General features: G+C 44.0%; 1 protein-coding gene and 1 long non-coding RNA gene across 2 annotated transcripts in view; both read right to left on the minus strand.

Annotated features, from left to right (window-relative positions):
• LOC127515798 (uncharacterized) overlaps positions 1 to 18,597 on the minus strand; it is a 41,919-nt gene that overhangs the window by 14,202 nt on the left and 9,120 nt on the right. The window lies entirely within an intron of this gene.
• On the minus strand, positions 17,890 to 18,340 carry LOC127515786 (histone H2B-like). The gene has a single exon (XM_051899840.1). The coding sequence runs from the start codon at positions 18,308 to 18,310 to the stop codon at positions 17,936 to 17,938; it is 375 nt and encodes a 124-aa protein (XP_051755800.1). The 5' UTR covers positions 18,311 to 18,340; the 3' UTR covers positions 17,890 to 17,935.

The following is an 18,597-nucleotide window of genomic DNA, read 5'->3' on the forward strand; positions in this document are numbered from 1 at the left end:
TGGTGTGTCTTTTTTTATCTTTCACATTTAACCCTATGATTATTGAGGTAGGGTAGCGATAGTCCCGCACACTTTTAATCCTAACACTTTTTAAAACCTAATTTGTCTCCTGCACATTTTTTGAGCAAGTGTGTTCACATAGAGGCCAATGTTAATAAATCTAGATTTGAATTCAAAGAGACAAGATAGTCTATGTGTAACGTTTGTTGTTCCAGATGTGGCCTTATATCCCCGCAACCATCACGAACCCCGAAAAGACGACGCACACAAGACTCTGAGAAATATCAAAATGTATTACATAGAGACAGGGAAGAAACACTGCAGACATTAACCACTGAAATAAGAAAAACATAAAATGAACAAATGCTAGTGTATGAGGTACGAGGTACAATGATAATTACTCAACAAAGTTTCCATCGGACATATAAACTCATCCAACTCATTGTACATTTGTTGATATAATCACTACAAACATTTACATTTGGAAAAACTCATTTAAACACACTTTTATCACATTTTTTTTAACACAATAAACAGGAGAGAAGAGAAACACGCTTACCCGCAGCAGTGTCAGCCATTTTCTGCTGAACTAAGGTAAGCGCAAAAGAACAAAATAATGGATGTCTGCAATGCATTAACCACTAGGGGGCACCAAAACACCATTTGATTAAATTTATCCTCTAATTTCATGTCATTCAACACCATGAGTATCATTAGAATTAATCTTCTTTTAAACTGTTACATTCACCCCCACAGAATTACATGAAACTTAGGCATCATCGAAGGTACAAAAACAAAGTCACATAATGAGCATTTCACATCCAAGAAGAACCTCCCATAAAAGGACAGTCAATATGAAAATTATCCCATAAGGATGAATTGATTAGAGAGTAGCGCTACGCTCCCATATCAACGAATGACAGCAGAATGTCCACATACATTCTACAATATTCTTCAACAATCTCGTATTATCAGAATACACCAATAAAAGAGAAGAAAACAAAATACATAATTAAGTAAATAGAGAGGCCCCCTTAACAGTCAACTAAGGTACCCTTCATCCTCAGGTATATTATTTGAACCTGAACCAAGAACTTTAAACCAATCCAGACAAACTAGGAAAGAAAGAAGAAAAGGGTTTCTCAAATGTTCCATAAAAATAGACTTGCTTTCCTAATTAACAAAGGCTCGAAACATAGACTTACAAACAGCCTCAACATTACGCTTTGCATCTTGAATTATAGCCTGGCCTGACATTGTTTGAATTAATCTGCCAACTGGCTTGATGACACAGCCAAAGCGTGATCTGATCTGTCTGGTGGAACTAGGGTTAACTGGCGTATGTGTGGTCAGAGTCACACCGGAAGACTGTGAGTGTGCTTGAGCAGGTGTAACAGTGCTTGCAGATTCTATGCTTCCTGAATTTGAATGGCTTTCATCTTCAGTGACATTCACATCAGCTTTTACTTCATCTGACTTCACAGATGTACTTTCAAAAGAAGTTGCTGGAGCAGCTTGTGGTGTCAGATTAACTATAACATCACCTGAGACTACAGTTGAAGTAGGTTCTTGACTCACATCAGGTAAGTGAGTAACCCAACTCAATGTTCTGTCAGTATCGTCATCCACATGACTGGTCAGAGGAACTGACTCACAGGTAATGTCATCATCCATGTGTGTAGGTGAGGCTTCACTTATCACTGAGCAGTCTTTCTGGCTTGATGAACTTGAAGGCATGTTACTATGGGGTTCACTCACAAGGGAAACCGCACAATCCACAGATATTTCTTCAGGCACAGGCAGGAAGTTGACCAGCAACAGGAGATTGCGATTAACCACCTTCTCTTGACCTGTGGCAGGGTTTTGAATTCTGTAAGTGTGAGTTTGAGGCTTGTGGTCCACTACAGTGTAGACAGTGGACTCCCACCAGTCAGCAGTTTTTCTTTTTCCTCTCTCGGCCTTATTCGCCAACAACACTTGGTCTCCCACGTCGATGCTGAGCCCCTTCACTCAACGGTTATACAGAGCTGCATGTCTCTTCTGTTCTTTGGTGGCATGCTGTTGTGCAATCACCATGGCCTCTTTTAGATCTTTAACAAGTGTGTCAACAAACTTGTCATAGCTGATCACATTCTGATCATTCAAGACTGAACGGAAGAGAATGTCAACTGGAAGGCATGGTACCCTCCCAAACATCAAATAAAAGGATGCATAGCCTGTAGACTCGTGTGTCGTGCAATTGTACAGGAACGTCAACATCTGCAAACGTCTCCCTCTTGACATCCGGAGATAGAGCACGGATCATGCTGCCCAGCGTCCTGTTAAAACGTTCCACACTACCGTTGCCCATCGGGTGGTAAGGGGTGGTGTGTGATTTCTTCACCCCTGAAAATCTGATAAGTTCACCTATGAGCTGACTCTCAAAACTTGCACCTTGGTCACTGTGGATACGTTCCGGTAGGCCATAGATACAAAAATATTTGTCCCACAGGACCCTGGCAACTTGCTTGGCGGATTGGTCTCGGCAAACAAAAGCCTGAGCTAGCCTTGTAAAATGGTCGGTCACAACTAAGACATCGATGGATTTATTCTTAGCATCTTCTGCCGACCAAAAATCAATACAGACCAGCTCTAGTGGTCTTGTAGATTGTATATTCTCCAGAGGAGCTCTGCCTGAAGGGTCAGGACTTTTACTTATGACGCAGCGTTGACAGTGGCGCACATATCACGTACTCTATGCTCCATGTTTAGCCAGAAGAAACGCTGCTTCGCCAAACTAACACTCCTGAATTGACCTTGATGGCCAGTGTCATCATGAACACTTCTCAGAATTACATCCACCAACGAGTCTGGGACAACATACTGGAAGCATTTCATCCTTGATGACTGGTTATGAGACACCCTGTAGAGAACACCACTCCTCACAATCAATTTCTCCCAATGTTTGAGGTAACAAAGCACTGCAGCTGCCTCTCCTGCTCTTTCCCGCCTTGTGGGTCTCTGGCGACTCTCAATGTAAGACATAACTCTTGATAACACTCTGTCATTCATCTGCATGTCACGCAGGTCCTCCACAGAAAATGCCTGCAATGTATCCTGGCCCGCAGGAACCAACTGAGGTAGGTGATCCACGACTGCCATAGCCCGTGTGTCAGCACCAAATTCCCACTCCATATGAGAAGTCAAGACAGCAGTGACATCCGAGCTTGCAACAGTAAGATGATCCATATTAAAATCATTATTGACTGTGCATGACTGTCGTTGTTGGATAACACTTTCTTCCTGATTTTTACCACAGGACCATCTGAAAGCATCCTGCACAGAGTTAGTTGATATCCCTCTCATGTCGGTCAACATGGAATCATAAGGCACTTGAAGCAGTCTTTGTGTTACCCCACTCTTGACAAAAGGAACTCTGCTGAGGGAGTTAGCAATGACATTCTGAGGGCCAGGTACATACTTTATATCAAATTGGAAGCTGGCCAATTTGGCCACCCAGCGCTGTTCACAGCAGTCCAGCTTAGGCTTTGTGAGTATGTGAGCAAGCGGATTGTTGTCAGTTAAAACAGTGAAATTGTGTCCCTTTAGCCAGTGGCCAAACTTTTCACAAATGGACCATTTCAGGGCCAAAAATTCCAAGCGGTGCGCTGGATAGTTCCACTGTGAACGTGAAAGGGACTTGCTTGCAAAAGCAACTGGTCTCGCTCTAGTCTCCCCTTCCTGGACTTGTGACAACACAGCTCCAATACCATCCAGGGAAGCATCAGTCACCAATATGAAGTGACGTGAGAAATCCGGGTGAGCTAAAACAACACTCCCAACCAGAGACATTTTCAGCTGCTCAACTGCATCATGCTGCGCTTGAGACCAATCCTCAGGTTTCAACTTCCTGTTTTGGCACAACATATTTCGAGTCTTATTCTTCCGTCCCCTGACTTTCTGGCCTTGAAGAAGTTTGAAGAGAGGTTGTGCTTTAACAGCATAATTCGGAATAAAATGTTGATAATAGTTCATCATCCCCAAAAATGATCTGATTCTCTTCTGAGATGGTGTCTTCCCGTCCACTTCCATCAGGTCAGAACTGTTCAACTTGGAAATACACTCCACCTTATCAGGGTCCGTAGACACTCCGTCCTTGTTTATGACATGCCCCAGAAACTTTACTGATGCTCTCAGGAGGTGACATTTTTTTGGAGCAAGTTTCAGACCATGGGCCCGTAGCCTTCCGAACACCATCTCCAAACGATCAAGTGCAACTTGCTCATTCGGGCCAAAGACAAATAGATCATCTATATAACACAAAATGCTGAGAAAGTTTTGATCGCCCAAAAAATACTGTTCATCATCTGCATAAAGCTACCGGGACTATTGCAAAGGCCTTGAGGTAGCCTATTGTACTCAAACAGGCCCATTGGAGTGGTAAAGGCAGTGAATTTACGATCGTCCTCATGCAGCGGCATGTTGTAAAAACCCGACGTGAGGTCCATCGTACTGAACAGAGCATTACCACCAAGCGCTGCCAGGCAATCTGCCTGATGTGGAAGAGGGTGGGCATCTTTTAAAGGTCTTCTATTTAACCAATGGAAGTCAGTACAAACCCGAAGATCCCCATTCTTCATCCACACTAAAACAAGTGGAGATGCGTACTCACTCGTAGAATGACAAATTATCTCTTTTTCCTCCATTTCTGTCAGGACCTGGCGCAGCTTGTGGTACTGGCTGGGGGCTACGCGCCTGAAAGGAAGTCGGAATGGCCTGGGGTACGAAAGGTGGATTCTATGTACAAAGCCCTTAGCTTCTCCACAGTCAAGGTGATTTCTTGAAAAGAAGTCCTCATATGTCAAGATCAAACTGACTAATTGCTGCTTGCACTGATCAGAAACATCACATGACTCTACATCGAGGTCAGACAGTCCCATGGATTTCAACCTTTCACTTGCAGATATTGACTGGGCCCCGCAGTCAGACAGACCTATGGGACAACTTAAAAGGGGGGGTTCGACTGCATCCACACTATCAACGTCCTCAAGTGCGATACAAGGATATAGATCAGCCAGTTTTGCATTACGTCTTAACAGCACAGGTCTCCCTGACGTGTTAATCACCTTCAAAGGGACCCATCCGTCGCTCCACAATGACATGACAAGTCTGGCTACCATGACACCCCTGGGAATCGAATGATAAGTGGTGGGCTCTGTCATGACAGCACTGCCTGGTGATGCAACAGTTGATTTCGATAGTCTCCCCCACACCAAATATTCAGAACCAGGCTCAAGACAGACAGCCGAATTGCATCTCACTGTTCCAAGTTTCTCAGGCATGTCTTTACCTCTCCAGTGATTTATTCCATCGAGCATGGACAGAAAGCTCTCACATTCAGGATCCTTTGATGTAGGGCCAGACACAGCTCTCCAGAAACCCTCACACTGCTTGATATGTCGCAGGATATGTTTGATGATATTAGTTCCAATTATGAGTTCGTCGTGTTGGCCAGAAACCACTAGAGTAGGTACAATAATTTTCAAGCCATAAACTTCCATGGTCAGATAGTAAACAGATTTAGGCTTGACACGCAATCCACCACAGCCCACAAGGACTACATCAGTGCTCAGCTCACGGTTTCCATCGACTATTCCCGCTTTTCTCAGTCTCATCTCAGCTGTGTCATTTATGGTGCATGCCATTGATCCGCTATCCATCATGGCTCCTAATGTCACTTTTGCTCCGATTTTCACAGGTGTATAAAAGAGGCTATCGTGTCCCCCAACAACATGTGTGTTCTGATACACACTATTTAGTTCATTAACACTTTTCTCATTCAAATAGCATTCATCTTCGAACTCCGTAACAACTTGGGAGTTGCAAGAATGACCCGTACTGCCTCCCTCCAAACACGGGTCCACTAGTTTCCCTCCATATTGTCCCGGACAGAGGAAAGTTTTGGACAATCACGTTTTGCATGTCCAAGTAAGAAGCATTCAAAACACAGCTTATCAGTTGTGCAGTGTGTCACAGTGCTGTGCTTGTTATCATGACACACACGACACGTATTTCTGGCATAGTGCTGACTCTGTGAGTGGGAACATCACGTGACTGAACTCTATCCATCAGCTGCTCTAACATCTCCATCATACGTGAGAGCACTTGACTTTCAGGCTGCTGTGTATTCTGTGTCATTGTTTGGACTGCAGGCATGTTTGGAGCAGGACATGACCGACATTGAACAGTACTGGGCTCTGCTGAGAGTTCTGGCTGCTTACATGTACTTAGCACTAATGGAAAACTTGATGTATCCTGAACAGCAGACTGCGGAAAGCTGACAAGGTGATCATGCTCAGTACATTCTTTATTAAGCACTGCTGAAGTGTGGCTCTTCACATGCACACCAGCACGACCCATGTATTCTCTTTGATAGTCATCAGTTCTGCTCTGTATGTCTTTAGCTCTCCATTCATGGATAGGTTTACATCTGAATACAGTAGCCAAACCTGGGTCAGGACAATGCTTGATGAACATCCTTGTCACCTCTTCACTCAAGTCAGCCAGCTGCTTTCCTTGTCTATGAAGGCCATCGCTCGCCAGATCAGCAGCCTTGTTGATCCGAATCCAATAATCTACTGGATTCTCTCTGGCTCTGGGAAGAGTAGCATAGAAATCGGCAAGAGGTAAGCATGATGAGGTCTCACTGAAATAGTGTAGCAGAATATTATAAATCAGCTCAGGATTCTGCTTTACATCAAGCGTACAATCACTACGCAGACTGATTTTAACGACATCTTTTGCTTTTCCAGCAAGTCTGCTCATAATTTCCTCAGCTTGCTCTGAGATGGGACATTTCTGCTTTCTTATACAAGCTTTGGTTCTATCAACCCACTCTTTAATACAGTACTTGTCAGATCTGTCGCCACGGAATATGTCATGTTCTGACCCCACATGTACTGACACGCGTGGCACCATCATTGGCATAGACTGTTCTGGTCTCATCTGTGATCGAGTGTGGTGGTCTAGCGAATCGCTCTGGCGGTCATTACTTGCATTTACTAAGCTTGCTGAAAGCAGCCTGGAGACAATTGATTCTCCAATCTGTGCACCTAACTGGCCCACCATATCTGTGAGATGGCTAAGAGCATCCCTCTCAGCATTTGGTGTCAAAGTACAAGGGAATTCAACTGTGGCACGCACAACAGGGGAATTATTTGTTGTTAAATTTAAACCACGACCCCCACTGTGGTCATTGTGAGACTTTGACTGACCCACCCCCCTTCTGCCACCTTCACTGAAAACATCATTCCCAGAAGCTCCAATGAGCCAACCACCCCTCCCTCTGGGAAAACCAGTGGCTTCCATGAATGTCCTTTCCATATCAGTATCACAATAAATTTTATCAGTCATATCTCAGTCACTGTTACTTACAAGTAATAAAGAAAACGAGTATATATTATATACTTAAACTGTGAAAATGACACACTGAAACAACACTCCAGTTAGAAAATATAGAAAATATATACAAGCAGTTCAAAAAGCAGTATCAGTGTAAGTGTGTTCAAAAGTCTGTATTCAAACTGTGTTAGGTGATTGAGAGTCGCTCGGCTGTGATCATGTATTGTGTATGCGTTTACAGTCTTTGTCCATAACATCGAAGATCCGAACGGGGTTCAAACACGGCTGAGGAGCAGCAACCACGGCCGATCAAGCTGATCAGGGCGATCCAAAGAGTCATGGCACCAGTGTAACGTTTGTTGTTCCAGATGTGGCCTTATATCCCCGCAACCATCACGAACCCCGAAAAGACGACGCACACAAGACTCTGAGAAATACCAAAATGTATTACATAGAGACAGGGAAGAAACACTGCAGACATTAACCACTGCAGCAGTGTCAGCCATTTCCTGCTGAACTTCATATAATCTTGTAACAATTCCATGTTAACAAAATAAAAATATACATGAAAATCACATACCTGAGAAATACCAAAATGTATTACATTGAGACAGGGAAGAAACACTGCAGACATTAACCACTGAAATAAGAAAACATAAAATGAACAAATGCTAGTGTATGAGTGTAAGGAACTCAGTACGTGTGTGTCTGAGTTCAGGACTCTTATTTTGAAGTGTATTCTTGTCTTGTAATGTCTGTCTTTACCTTGTGCTTGCCCTCACTCCCTTGTTAGTTTCTATGGTTACCCTTGTTAGTTGTCTTGGTGATTTTCCCCTGCCCCTTGTTACCTCGTTAGCCTTCTCTGTATAAATAGGTCCCGGTTTTAGTCTGTGTTTGGCAAGTTATTGTCTGAGTTTCTCAATGTAATGTTTGTTGTGTTGTTCTTCCATTCTGATCATGCCTTGTCTGACCTGGAGTTTATGTCTTACTGAGCTGTGGATTACTTCGTCATGTCTGGAACCAAGTTTATAGCAATGTGACTGTTTTCAATTGGAATAAACTGTTTGCATTTAGATCCTCACCTCCCGTTATTTAAGACAACACTGCAGTCGTTACAATGAGGTACGAGGTACAATGATAATTACTCAACAAAGTTTCCATCGGACATATAAACTCATCCAATTCATTGTACATTTGTTATATATATATATATATATATATATATATATATATATATAGGGAAAAAAAGAAGAAAAAAAAGCAAATAAATGCTGTTCATTTAACTTTCTATTCATCAAATATGAATGTATATATTTTCACAGTTGGCGTATAAAAAGAAAGTAAACCCAGCGTCTCCAGTTCTCCTCGTGTGATTCCCAGTCCGTGTGTGAGTGTTCTCCTTGTTCTACGTTCATCTATTCCAACGCCATTCAAGATCGCCACGTCTGCAACCACAAAGGGACAGTATTACTCATCTGCACTTCAGTTATTCATCTTCACGTTGTCACACACTCACCTGCACTGCTGTTTAACTCTGCTGGTATCAATAAACATCCTTGTCTGTGATCTCCTGTCTCCGACCCTTCTGTGTTGTAACAGAAGACCGGACCGTAACAGCTAGATACCAGCATGAGTCACCCGGATCCCTTCCAAGAGCTCGTGGACGCCCTGCGCCGAGCACTCACCTCCAGTTCACCGTCACCCGCTCCAGCGATCACTTCCGCAAACACCGTCTCCACTCCTTTACCTCCTGTTCACGCCAGTCCCATGGCCAAACCAGCGCCCTACTCTGGCTCGGCGGAGGACTGCAGCGGTTTCCTCCTGCAGTGTGCACTGGTCCTGGAGATGCAACCGCACCTCTACCCCACCGAAACCACAAAGGTAGCGTTCATTATTTCTCACCTGCAGGGCAAAGCACTTCAGTAGGCGGACTCCATCTGGTCCCAGAACAGTCCAGTCATGCAATCCTATTCCAGCTTCGTTGCCCACTTCCGGGAAGTCTTCAGCAAGCCGGCCTCAGATTCATCAATCGGTGAGAAATTATACAACCTCAAACAAGGTGCTATGTCCGTCAATGAATATGCTTTGCAATTTAGAATGCTAGCTGCCTCCAGTGGTTGGAATGAACAAGCTCTTATTACCACCTACCGGCAAGGATTGGATCCTCGGGTGCGGTTGCATCTCGCTGCATACGAGGATTCCATCGGCCTCGAGCGCTTCATCCAGCTTTCCATCCGCTTTGCCTCCCGTATGCAGTCGTGTATCAAAGAACACAAGGGCCAGTCACTGTTTAACACCCTCCTCCGTCGGTCCGAACCCGTCAGCCCTCCAGAACCAGCCAGCGAGCCCATGCAAGTGGAAAATTCACGCCTCTCTTCTGCTGAGCGACAATGGCGGCTGACCCTGAATCTATGTCTGTACTGTGGTTCCCCTGGGCATGTACTCTCCACATGCCCAATTCGACCTCCGCGTCCTATGGTGAGTGCTATCATTACCTCCATGAATAAGATGAAGCCACTCACCACTGTAGTAAACCTTACTGCCGCTGATGTTTCCCTTCCAGTGGTGGCGCTCCTCGACTCAGGGTCAGCCGGCAACTTCATCTCAGGCGCCCTCTGCCGACAACTCAAGCTCAAGACCACGCCTTCTTCGACCATCTACCAGATCCATTCAGTAACGGGCAGACTCCTCAGCAGAAGACACGTGAGTCGCTGCGTGGGCCCTATCCAACTTCAGATCGGAGTGCTTCACCATGAAGACATACATCTGCTGGTTCTGGAGGAATCCACCTCTGACGTGATCCTAGGGCGTCTGTAGCATTCCCGGCTGAACAGATGCAATTTACTCTCAGGAACTGATGTTTGTAAAGAATTTAATTTCCAAAAACACCGTAAGAGCTGAATAAAAACAAACAAACAAACAATATTAGACATCTGCCTGCTAATTGTATACAAATATCCATAAACCTGTAAATGAATACACATTTGCAATTAATAGGCTTACACCATAAATAATGTGACAATAAATCACATTTTAGTATACAGGCTAATGTAATAACCTATATGATTTTATGAATTGTTTTAATTACAACAATCTCCCTTTAGAGTGCGATGTTAACTACGTTATATGAAACACCTGAGTTAACAATTAATTAATTTAGGTAAAACTGATGATCTTAATTTAGAGAGAAAACATTAATTATATAAAATTACCAAATAAAGTGCTAATTTACTGTAAACAATCTATTTGGAGTGCAAATCAAGAGAAACACTGACGAGGCAATACTACCCTGTGCCTAACAACATTAGCAAATGAAAGAGATCGATAAAATAAACACTTCAAAGTCCTTCAAAGTTTACCACACAACATAAAATTAAAACGGTACCTTGTGCCCTTCAGCCAGGAGCCAAGATGTAGAAAGAAACCTTTTTAAACAAACATTTGTACAGTGTGTACCCAAAAGTTCATCCTTTCTCTGGTAACATTAAATCAGAATGATGTTTCACGTAAAAAGTGCGCCAATGAACACACAGGGTGCCGCTGCACTTCCTTTTCCAGACTTCAAAATAAAGGCATGTGTGGTAAAAATGTAAACACTCTTGTAAAACAAATAAGAATACAATGTCCACATTAAGTATGCAGCGAGAATTATTAGTCAACCAAAACAAACAAAAGGTTTTTTTTTTTTTTTAAGTAACATTTTCAATAATAAAGTCCTTTCTTGTGAAAGCCTTTCTCAGGTATTCTATGGCAACACTGCCCTCTATGGTTGGAGGTAAAGATGACGGCCTACTTCAGAGATTGGGAATTTAATGGTCATTTACAGCATCCCTGGTTGGAGCAGCATAATCCCGTCATCTCGTGGAGCAACGGCGAGATCCTGAAGTGGGGCGAAACCTGTTTTTCCAAATGTATCTCCAAGATTCCTGTTCCTTCGTCTCCTCGTTCTGAAGAAATCTCCATCTGCGCCACGTCCATCGAGAGTCCTGTGGAGAAACGTTCTATCGATATTCCATCCTGTTACGCCCCCTTCAGTGACGTCTTCTGCCCGCAAAGAGCCTCCAAGCTGCCTCCACACCGGCCATGGGACTGCGCCATCGATCTGCTTCCGGGTGAGTCAGTGCCCAGGGGAAGAATCTACCCCCGGTCAATCCCGGAGGAGAAGGCCATGGAAGAATACATCAAGGAGGCCCTAGCTCAAGGTTACATCCGCCAGTCTACTTCCCCTGCTGGTTCGAGTTTCTTCTTTGTGGCAAAAAGGACAGAGGCTTGCGGCCCTGTATTGACTACCGTGCACTTAACAAGATAACCGTCAAGTTCCGATACCCCCTTCCTCTCGTCCCAGCGGCCCTGGAACATCTCCGTGGTGCCACTATGTTCACCAAGCTGGACCTCCGCAGCGCGTATAACCTCATCCGGATACGTGAGGGGACGAGTGGAAGACCGCCTTCGTGACACCTACCGGCCACTATGAATACCTCGTTATGCCGTATGGCCTGGTCGACGCCCCCTCCGTATTCCAGGACTTCATCCACGAGGTGCTCCGGGAGTTCCTCCATAAGTTTGTTCTAGTCTACATCGACGACATCTTAATCTACTCCCGGAGCTTGGCCGAACATCGCCACCACGTTGCGGAGGTCCTCCAACGCCTGAGGAAATTCCATCTCTTCCTGAAAGCTGAAAAGTGTTCCTTCCACCAGCCCTCAGTGCACTTTCTAGGGTACATCATCGACCACAGTGGCATCCGGATGGACGAGGGGAAGGTGGAAGCCATCAAGACCTGGCCCATTCCTTCCACTATCAAAGAACTCCAGCGCTTCCTTGGATTTGCAAACTTCTTTCGCCGTTTCATCAAAAACTACAGTTCCATCGCCCATCCACTCACAAACCTGCTCCGTAATAAGCCCAAGTCTCTGTCCCAGACATCGGCTGCCACCAACGCCTTTGAAACTCTTAAAGAAGCCTTCACCACCGCTCCCCTCCTCGTCCACCCCAATCCAGACCTGCCCTTCGTAGTAGAGGTGGACGCCTCCACCACAGGAGTGGGAGCGGTGCTATCTCAGCAGCAGGGGACCCCAAGTAGACTTCACCCATGCGCCTTCTTCTCCCGCACGCTCAACCCGGCAGAGACCAACTACGATATCGGTAACCGCGAGTTTCTGGCCTTGAAGTTGGCCCTTGAGGAGTGGAGGCATTGGTTGGAGGGAGCTAAACATCCCTTTGTAGTTCTCACCGATCACAAGAACTTGGAGTACCTAAAAGCTGCAAAAAGACTGAACCCTCGGCAAGCACGCTGGTCATTATTCTTCACCCGTTTTGACTTCTCCATCTCCTATCGACCTGGCTCCAAAAATGTCAAGGCGGATACCCTATCTCGTCTCCATGCTCCTGAAGAAATACCAGAAGAGCCAGAAACCATCCTTCATAAAACCATCCTCGTCAGTCCCATTACCTGGTCAGAGGAAATGTTGCCCTCCTCCAATGCCTCCACCAACACTCCGTCGGGTTGTCCACCAGGCTTGCGCTACACCATCAGGGCACAACACACCCCACTTATTCACTCGGCCCACACGTCACTTGGCACTGGCCACCCGGGGGTCAATGAAACCCTCTCGCTGCTAAAGGAGCGCTTCTGGTGGCCTAACATGGCAGCTGACGTCAGAAGGTACGTGCAGGGTTGTAGGGAGTGCGCCATCTCCAAGAGCCCTCGCCATCTTCCATCCGGCAAGCTCCATCCTCTGCCCGTTCCCAATCGACCCTGGTCACACCTAGGAGTTGATTTTATCACCGACCTGCCAGCATCCGATGAATACACCTGCATTCTCGTCATCGTAGATCGATTTTCCAAGTCATGTCGTCTGATTCCCCTGAGGGGCTTACCCACTGCCATGGAGACCGCTGAACTGATGTTCAATCACGTGTTCAGATACTACGGAATTCCCGAGGACATCGTCTCAGACAGAGGACCCCAGTTCATTTCACGGGTATGGAAGGCCTTCTTCTCGCTCCTAGGTGTGAACGTCAGTCTCTCATCCGGCTACCACCCTCAGTCGAACGGGCAGACGGAGAGGAAGATTCAGGAGATCGGCCGCTTCCTCCGTACCTTCTGTCACGGCCACCAGAACTCTTGGAACCAGTATCTGGGTTGGGCCGAGTACGCACAGAACTCCCTGTGTCAGCCATCTACTGGACTCACCTCATTCCAGTGCGTACTCGGTTACCAACCCCCACTGTTCCCCTGGACCGGGGAACCATTGGACGTTCCATCAGTCGACTACTGGTTCCGAGAGAGCGAGAGGGTCTGGGACTCAACACATCACCAACTACAGCGGGCCCTGCGCAGACGCAGGATGACAGCCGACCTTCACCGTTCCAACGCTCCCTCCTACCAACCAGGACAGAAGGTCTGGCTGTCGACACGGGACATCAGACTGCGTCTGCCCTGCAAGAAGCTGAGTCCCAGATTCATTCCACTCATCCTGGACGACGGAGCTGCATACGAGGTTCACGAGATCCTGGACTCCCGACGCCGTGGTGGTCGTCTGGAGTATCTTGTGGACTGGGAAGGCTACGGCCCCGAGGAACGCTCTTGGGTCCCCAGAAACGACATACTCGACCCCAACCTGCTTCACACCTTCCACTCCAACCATCCTGACAGACCTGCCCCACGTGGAAGAGGACGACGTCGGGGTCCTCGGCCCTCAGGAGCGGGCCGTGGAGGGGGGGGGTACTGTCACAGACACGCCAGGCTCCACCATTCACCAATCACAGCGCACCACTTCTCCCGAGTACTGATCACTGGCACCTGCACCTCATCACCGCCTCATCAACACCAGTAAAAAGAGCACTCCCACACACAGCCACATTGTCCGGTCTCATTTGCATCTAAACTTACCTGTATGCTTACCTCAAGGACTCCTACTAAACTCCTTCCCAGTCTCCAGCGTCTCCAGTTCTCCTCGTGTGATTCCCAGTCCGTGTGTGAGTGTTCTCCTTGTTCTACGTTCATTGATTTGATATTAATCAAATATTAGCTCATGTAATTTAAAAATCTTTTAGTTTTCATTTTATTCAAATTTAAAAAAAATGTCCCAACATTTGGGTTATATTTTTAACATTACAAATGTTCTCACTCTTCATTCTCTTTTTAAAAATGTAATACATCCTTGATGAATAAAAATATTAATTTCTCTCTTTTTATCTTTTTATCAGTTTCCACAAAAATCTAAAGCAGCACAACTGTTTTCAACATTGATAATAATCATAAATGTTTCTTGAGCAGCAAATCATCATATTAGAATGATTTCTGAAGGATCATATTCATATTCATATACATATATTTATATATAATACATCAATTCATATACATACAGTCAAACCAAAATTTATTCAGACACCTTATACATTTCATTCATTAATTCAGTTTATTCACTTTTATTTTGACAGGTACTGCTTATTTTCTGCCTTACTCTGTGATCTTTTATTTTACATTGTATAAAATCCACGAAGACTTAATGCACTACTGTTTGTAGAATATAAACCAATCCTAACATTGTCCTAAAATATAGGAAAAAAATATTATAGATATCGGTTATTGTTCAGAAGTTTATTTGATTTCTCATTAAAAGCAAACTGATTTCAAATTAAAAGCAAGAGATGAGATTAAAAAAAAAAAAAAAAAAATAGAAAAAAAAAATGTCAGATAAAAACTGCTATTACACCTGACATTTCTGTCTCCCTCACTTCTGAAATGATGGCTATATCCCTGCCTAACCCATAAAGTACTCACCTGCCCACAGGTTGAAGATCTTCAGGAATGACGTAGAAGACTCCCTTGTGCTTGCTCTTTCTTGAGGCTCAGTTTGTAATTATAGGTAAAGTTTAAAGGAGACAATCATAACTATAAAACACTTACTGGAGATAGTCCACCAAAATCCAGTCAGTATGTCAGTAACCAAACACATCTCGCCCCCCATTTACTACCATATAAGAAAAATAAATGCTACGGTAGTCAGCTGGGGGCGAGATCTGTTTTGGTTACTTACATTCTTCCAAATATCCTTTGTGTTCAGCAGAACAATTTTAAGCAAACTGAAAAACAGGGTGCATAAAATATTGGTGTAAGATTATAGTATCATTCTCTTAATGGAAAAAATATGATATTCTTAAAGAAAATTGTTAGAAAAAATTAGAGTATAAATTAGAGTATTGTTAGAAAAAAAAAACTATCTGATGCTGAAGGTCTGGAATCAGTGAAAACTTTAAATCTAGATAGGCCAGAGTTTTATGAAGCAATTTTTATTTACCATGAAAAACTAGGACATTTGAAGGATTCTTCTGGCTTCTTGAGGAAACGCTCTGAAACTCATCTCCGGAAAAAACAGTTTTTCAAGAGGCATAAGAGAAACTCTGAGGGGAAAATCCTGTCAGTCTGTCATCAAAACACACGTACATCTAATCTGATGCAGTAGATGGATTGAGATTGAGATAGAAAAATTACTGTTACAGAAAGAGACAGATAACCCAAACCCTAACCAGACAGCAGACACTTTTATCTAAAGTGACTTAAAATAAGAATCATGACCATCATTTGTTAAAAAAATTGACCAGAGACTTGTACTGACAATCCGTCATCGTTTACAATGTTTGAGTGAAACATTCACACCCAACAGGACACAATTGATCGCCTTCAGCTAATTCACGCCTGCAGGATAGGTTGTGCTGACCAAGAATGCATATTTCCTTGTGTGTCTATCTCACAGGTTTTTTCCATTGGACTTTAATCTCATCCGCTGAACAACATACAACAGTAAATTAAGATAAAGTTTGGTACGGCAGAAAAACAAACACTCTATAATGCTTTGTTCACCCAAAAATTAAATTTCTGTCATTAATCACTCTCCCTCATGTCATTCCACACCTGTAAGACCTTCGTTCATCTTCAGAACACAAATTAAGATATTGTTGATGAAATCCGATGGCTCAGTGAGGCCTGCATTGACAGCAATGTCACTGAACCTCTAAAGATCCAGAAAGGTACTAAAGATATATTTAAAACAGTTCATGTGAGTACAATGGTTTAACCTTAATGTTATGAAGCGACAAGAACATTTTTTGTCTGCCAAAAAAAACAAAATAACGACTTTTCAACGATATCTTGTGATGACCGATTTCAAAACACTGCTTCATGACCCATCTTTTCTTGCAAAGACTGAGAAGCTCTTTTACACCCAAACATGAGACCCTCACCTATTACCAATTCACCTGCTGGTCTGCAGCTATGCAGCTCCATACGCAACAAACTGATGCACTGTATATTCTGACACCTTTCTATCAGAACCAGCATTAACTTCGTGAGCAATTTGAGCTACAGTAGCTCGTCTGTTGGATCGAACCACACGGGCCAGCCTTCGCTCCTCACGTGCATTAATGAGCCTCAGCCGCCATTAGTGTTCAGGAGCGTGTTCATCATGTTCATGTTCACATATGTACATGTGAGCTTGCAAAAATAAAGGCCTCGGACTTCTGCATGTGTGGATACATGCAGACTCGTGCATCCGCGCACATACACACACGTTCATGTACACAAACAAACTATTTTGAGTATTACAGGCTTTCTTTTACACAGAGATGAACTTAATCCTCAAATCAGTGAGGCTCAGATCAGAGGCCTACGATCAATCAGTTCCAAAAATACATACAAAACCTGTCCTAATTGAAAGACAACAAGTTGACAAAAAGATTGAATCCAATATTTATTGATAAGGTAGCATAACAAAATATTTATAAGCAATTTTTTGCAGGCCTGTCATATCTGACCAGGTACACCACAAGTGTTAAACACTTTCTCTTGTTTTGTGGATTGTTTTTCTTTTGGGGATTTTTATTTTACTATATAAGTTAATTTCTTCTAAAATTAGTTGGCAGATTATTTTATTTTTGGGCTCCCATTTCCTGAGGTAAATTGTATTATATTTTCACTAATTACACTATTACTTGCTACTCTTTTTGTCAGTAAAATAAAAGATCTCTTTATGGCTATCATGTTTCAAACAACAAAAAAGGTGTCATGTTGTGACTAAACGGGCACATCAACACCTCCCTTAATTTTTATTGTTAGTTTCTATTTTTCCCCCTAGAGTAGACCAAGAATTTAGGAATGCAACTATATATAACTAGTAAATTCAGTCCCTTAAGGATGACTCTGTCTCTGTACCTGATGTATTTACTGGAGTTAGAGTTACTAGTGTTGGAGAATTACTTTATCTTCATCAGCCTCAGTCTAATTGACTGCTGACAGTCCAGAAAACAAGCAATTTTGAATAAACTCACAAGCACGTGATTGAAACTGAGAATAAGATTAGTCTACTAGTCACATCTTGGCTGATTAAAGTTAAACTTTCAGTATGCAAAGCACTTACAAACAAACTGATACAGTAAAGCATAAGTGGCAACTTCTTACCACTTAATTAACTTCAATCATCAGAATCTCTTTTATCGGAGTAGATGGGTGGCTCTTAAAAGAGCCTTTGGGTCTGTGAGAGTCTCGGGGACTCTACTTGGAGCTGGTGTACTTGGTGACGGCCTTGGTGCCCTCAGACACGGCGTGTTTGGCCAGCTCACCGGGCAGCAGCAGACGCACGGCGGTCTGGATCTCTCTCGACGTGATGGTGGAGCGCTTGTTGTAGTGAGCGAGACGAGACGCCTCACCGGCGATGCGCTCGAAGATGTCGTTGACGAAAGAGTTCATGATGCCCATCGCCTTGGAGGAGATGCCGGTGTCAGGATGAACCTGCTTCAGCACTTTGTACACGTAGATGGCGTAGCTCTCCTTCCTGGACTTTCTGCGCTTCTTTCCTCCCTTACCGGCGGTCTTCGTGACGGCCTTCTTGGAGCCCTTCTTAGGCGCGGACTTGGCTGGTTCAGGCATGATGCTGAATGATCGCAAAACTGACTAATCAATGTGAACTCAAGAGCGAAACAGAGCCTTTTATTCACTACCTTATGCTAATTTTCAAAGAGAAACGGGAATAATCTGATTGCCTGTTTTCATAGGCCACACCTATAAACTCGTATTTCATTGGACAACTCAAAGCATCGCGAGAGGAACGAGGGCCAATCACAGGCGGTTAAATGATAGCCCCGCCTACCGCCAACAGTTTGAGTGACACCCCACATTACTCTGTTTCCTTTGTTCATTTCCCGCTCTTTTTATTC

The sequence above is a fragment of the Ctenopharyngodon idella genome, chromosome 7 (assembly GCF_019924925.1).
Source record: "Ctenopharyngodon idella isolate HZGC_01 chromosome 7, HZGC01, whole genome shotgun sequence".
NCBI classification, from domain to species: Eukaryota; Metazoa; Chordata; class Actinopteri; order Cypriniformes; family Xenocyprididae; genus Ctenopharyngodon; species Ctenopharyngodon idella.

What these genes read in the sequence shown, in the direction of transcription:
- LOC127515786 (XM_051899840.1), bottom strand. Translation starts at nt 18,310, where the DNA reads ATGCCTGAACCAGCCAAGTCCGCGCCTAAGAAGGGCTCCAAGAAGGCC.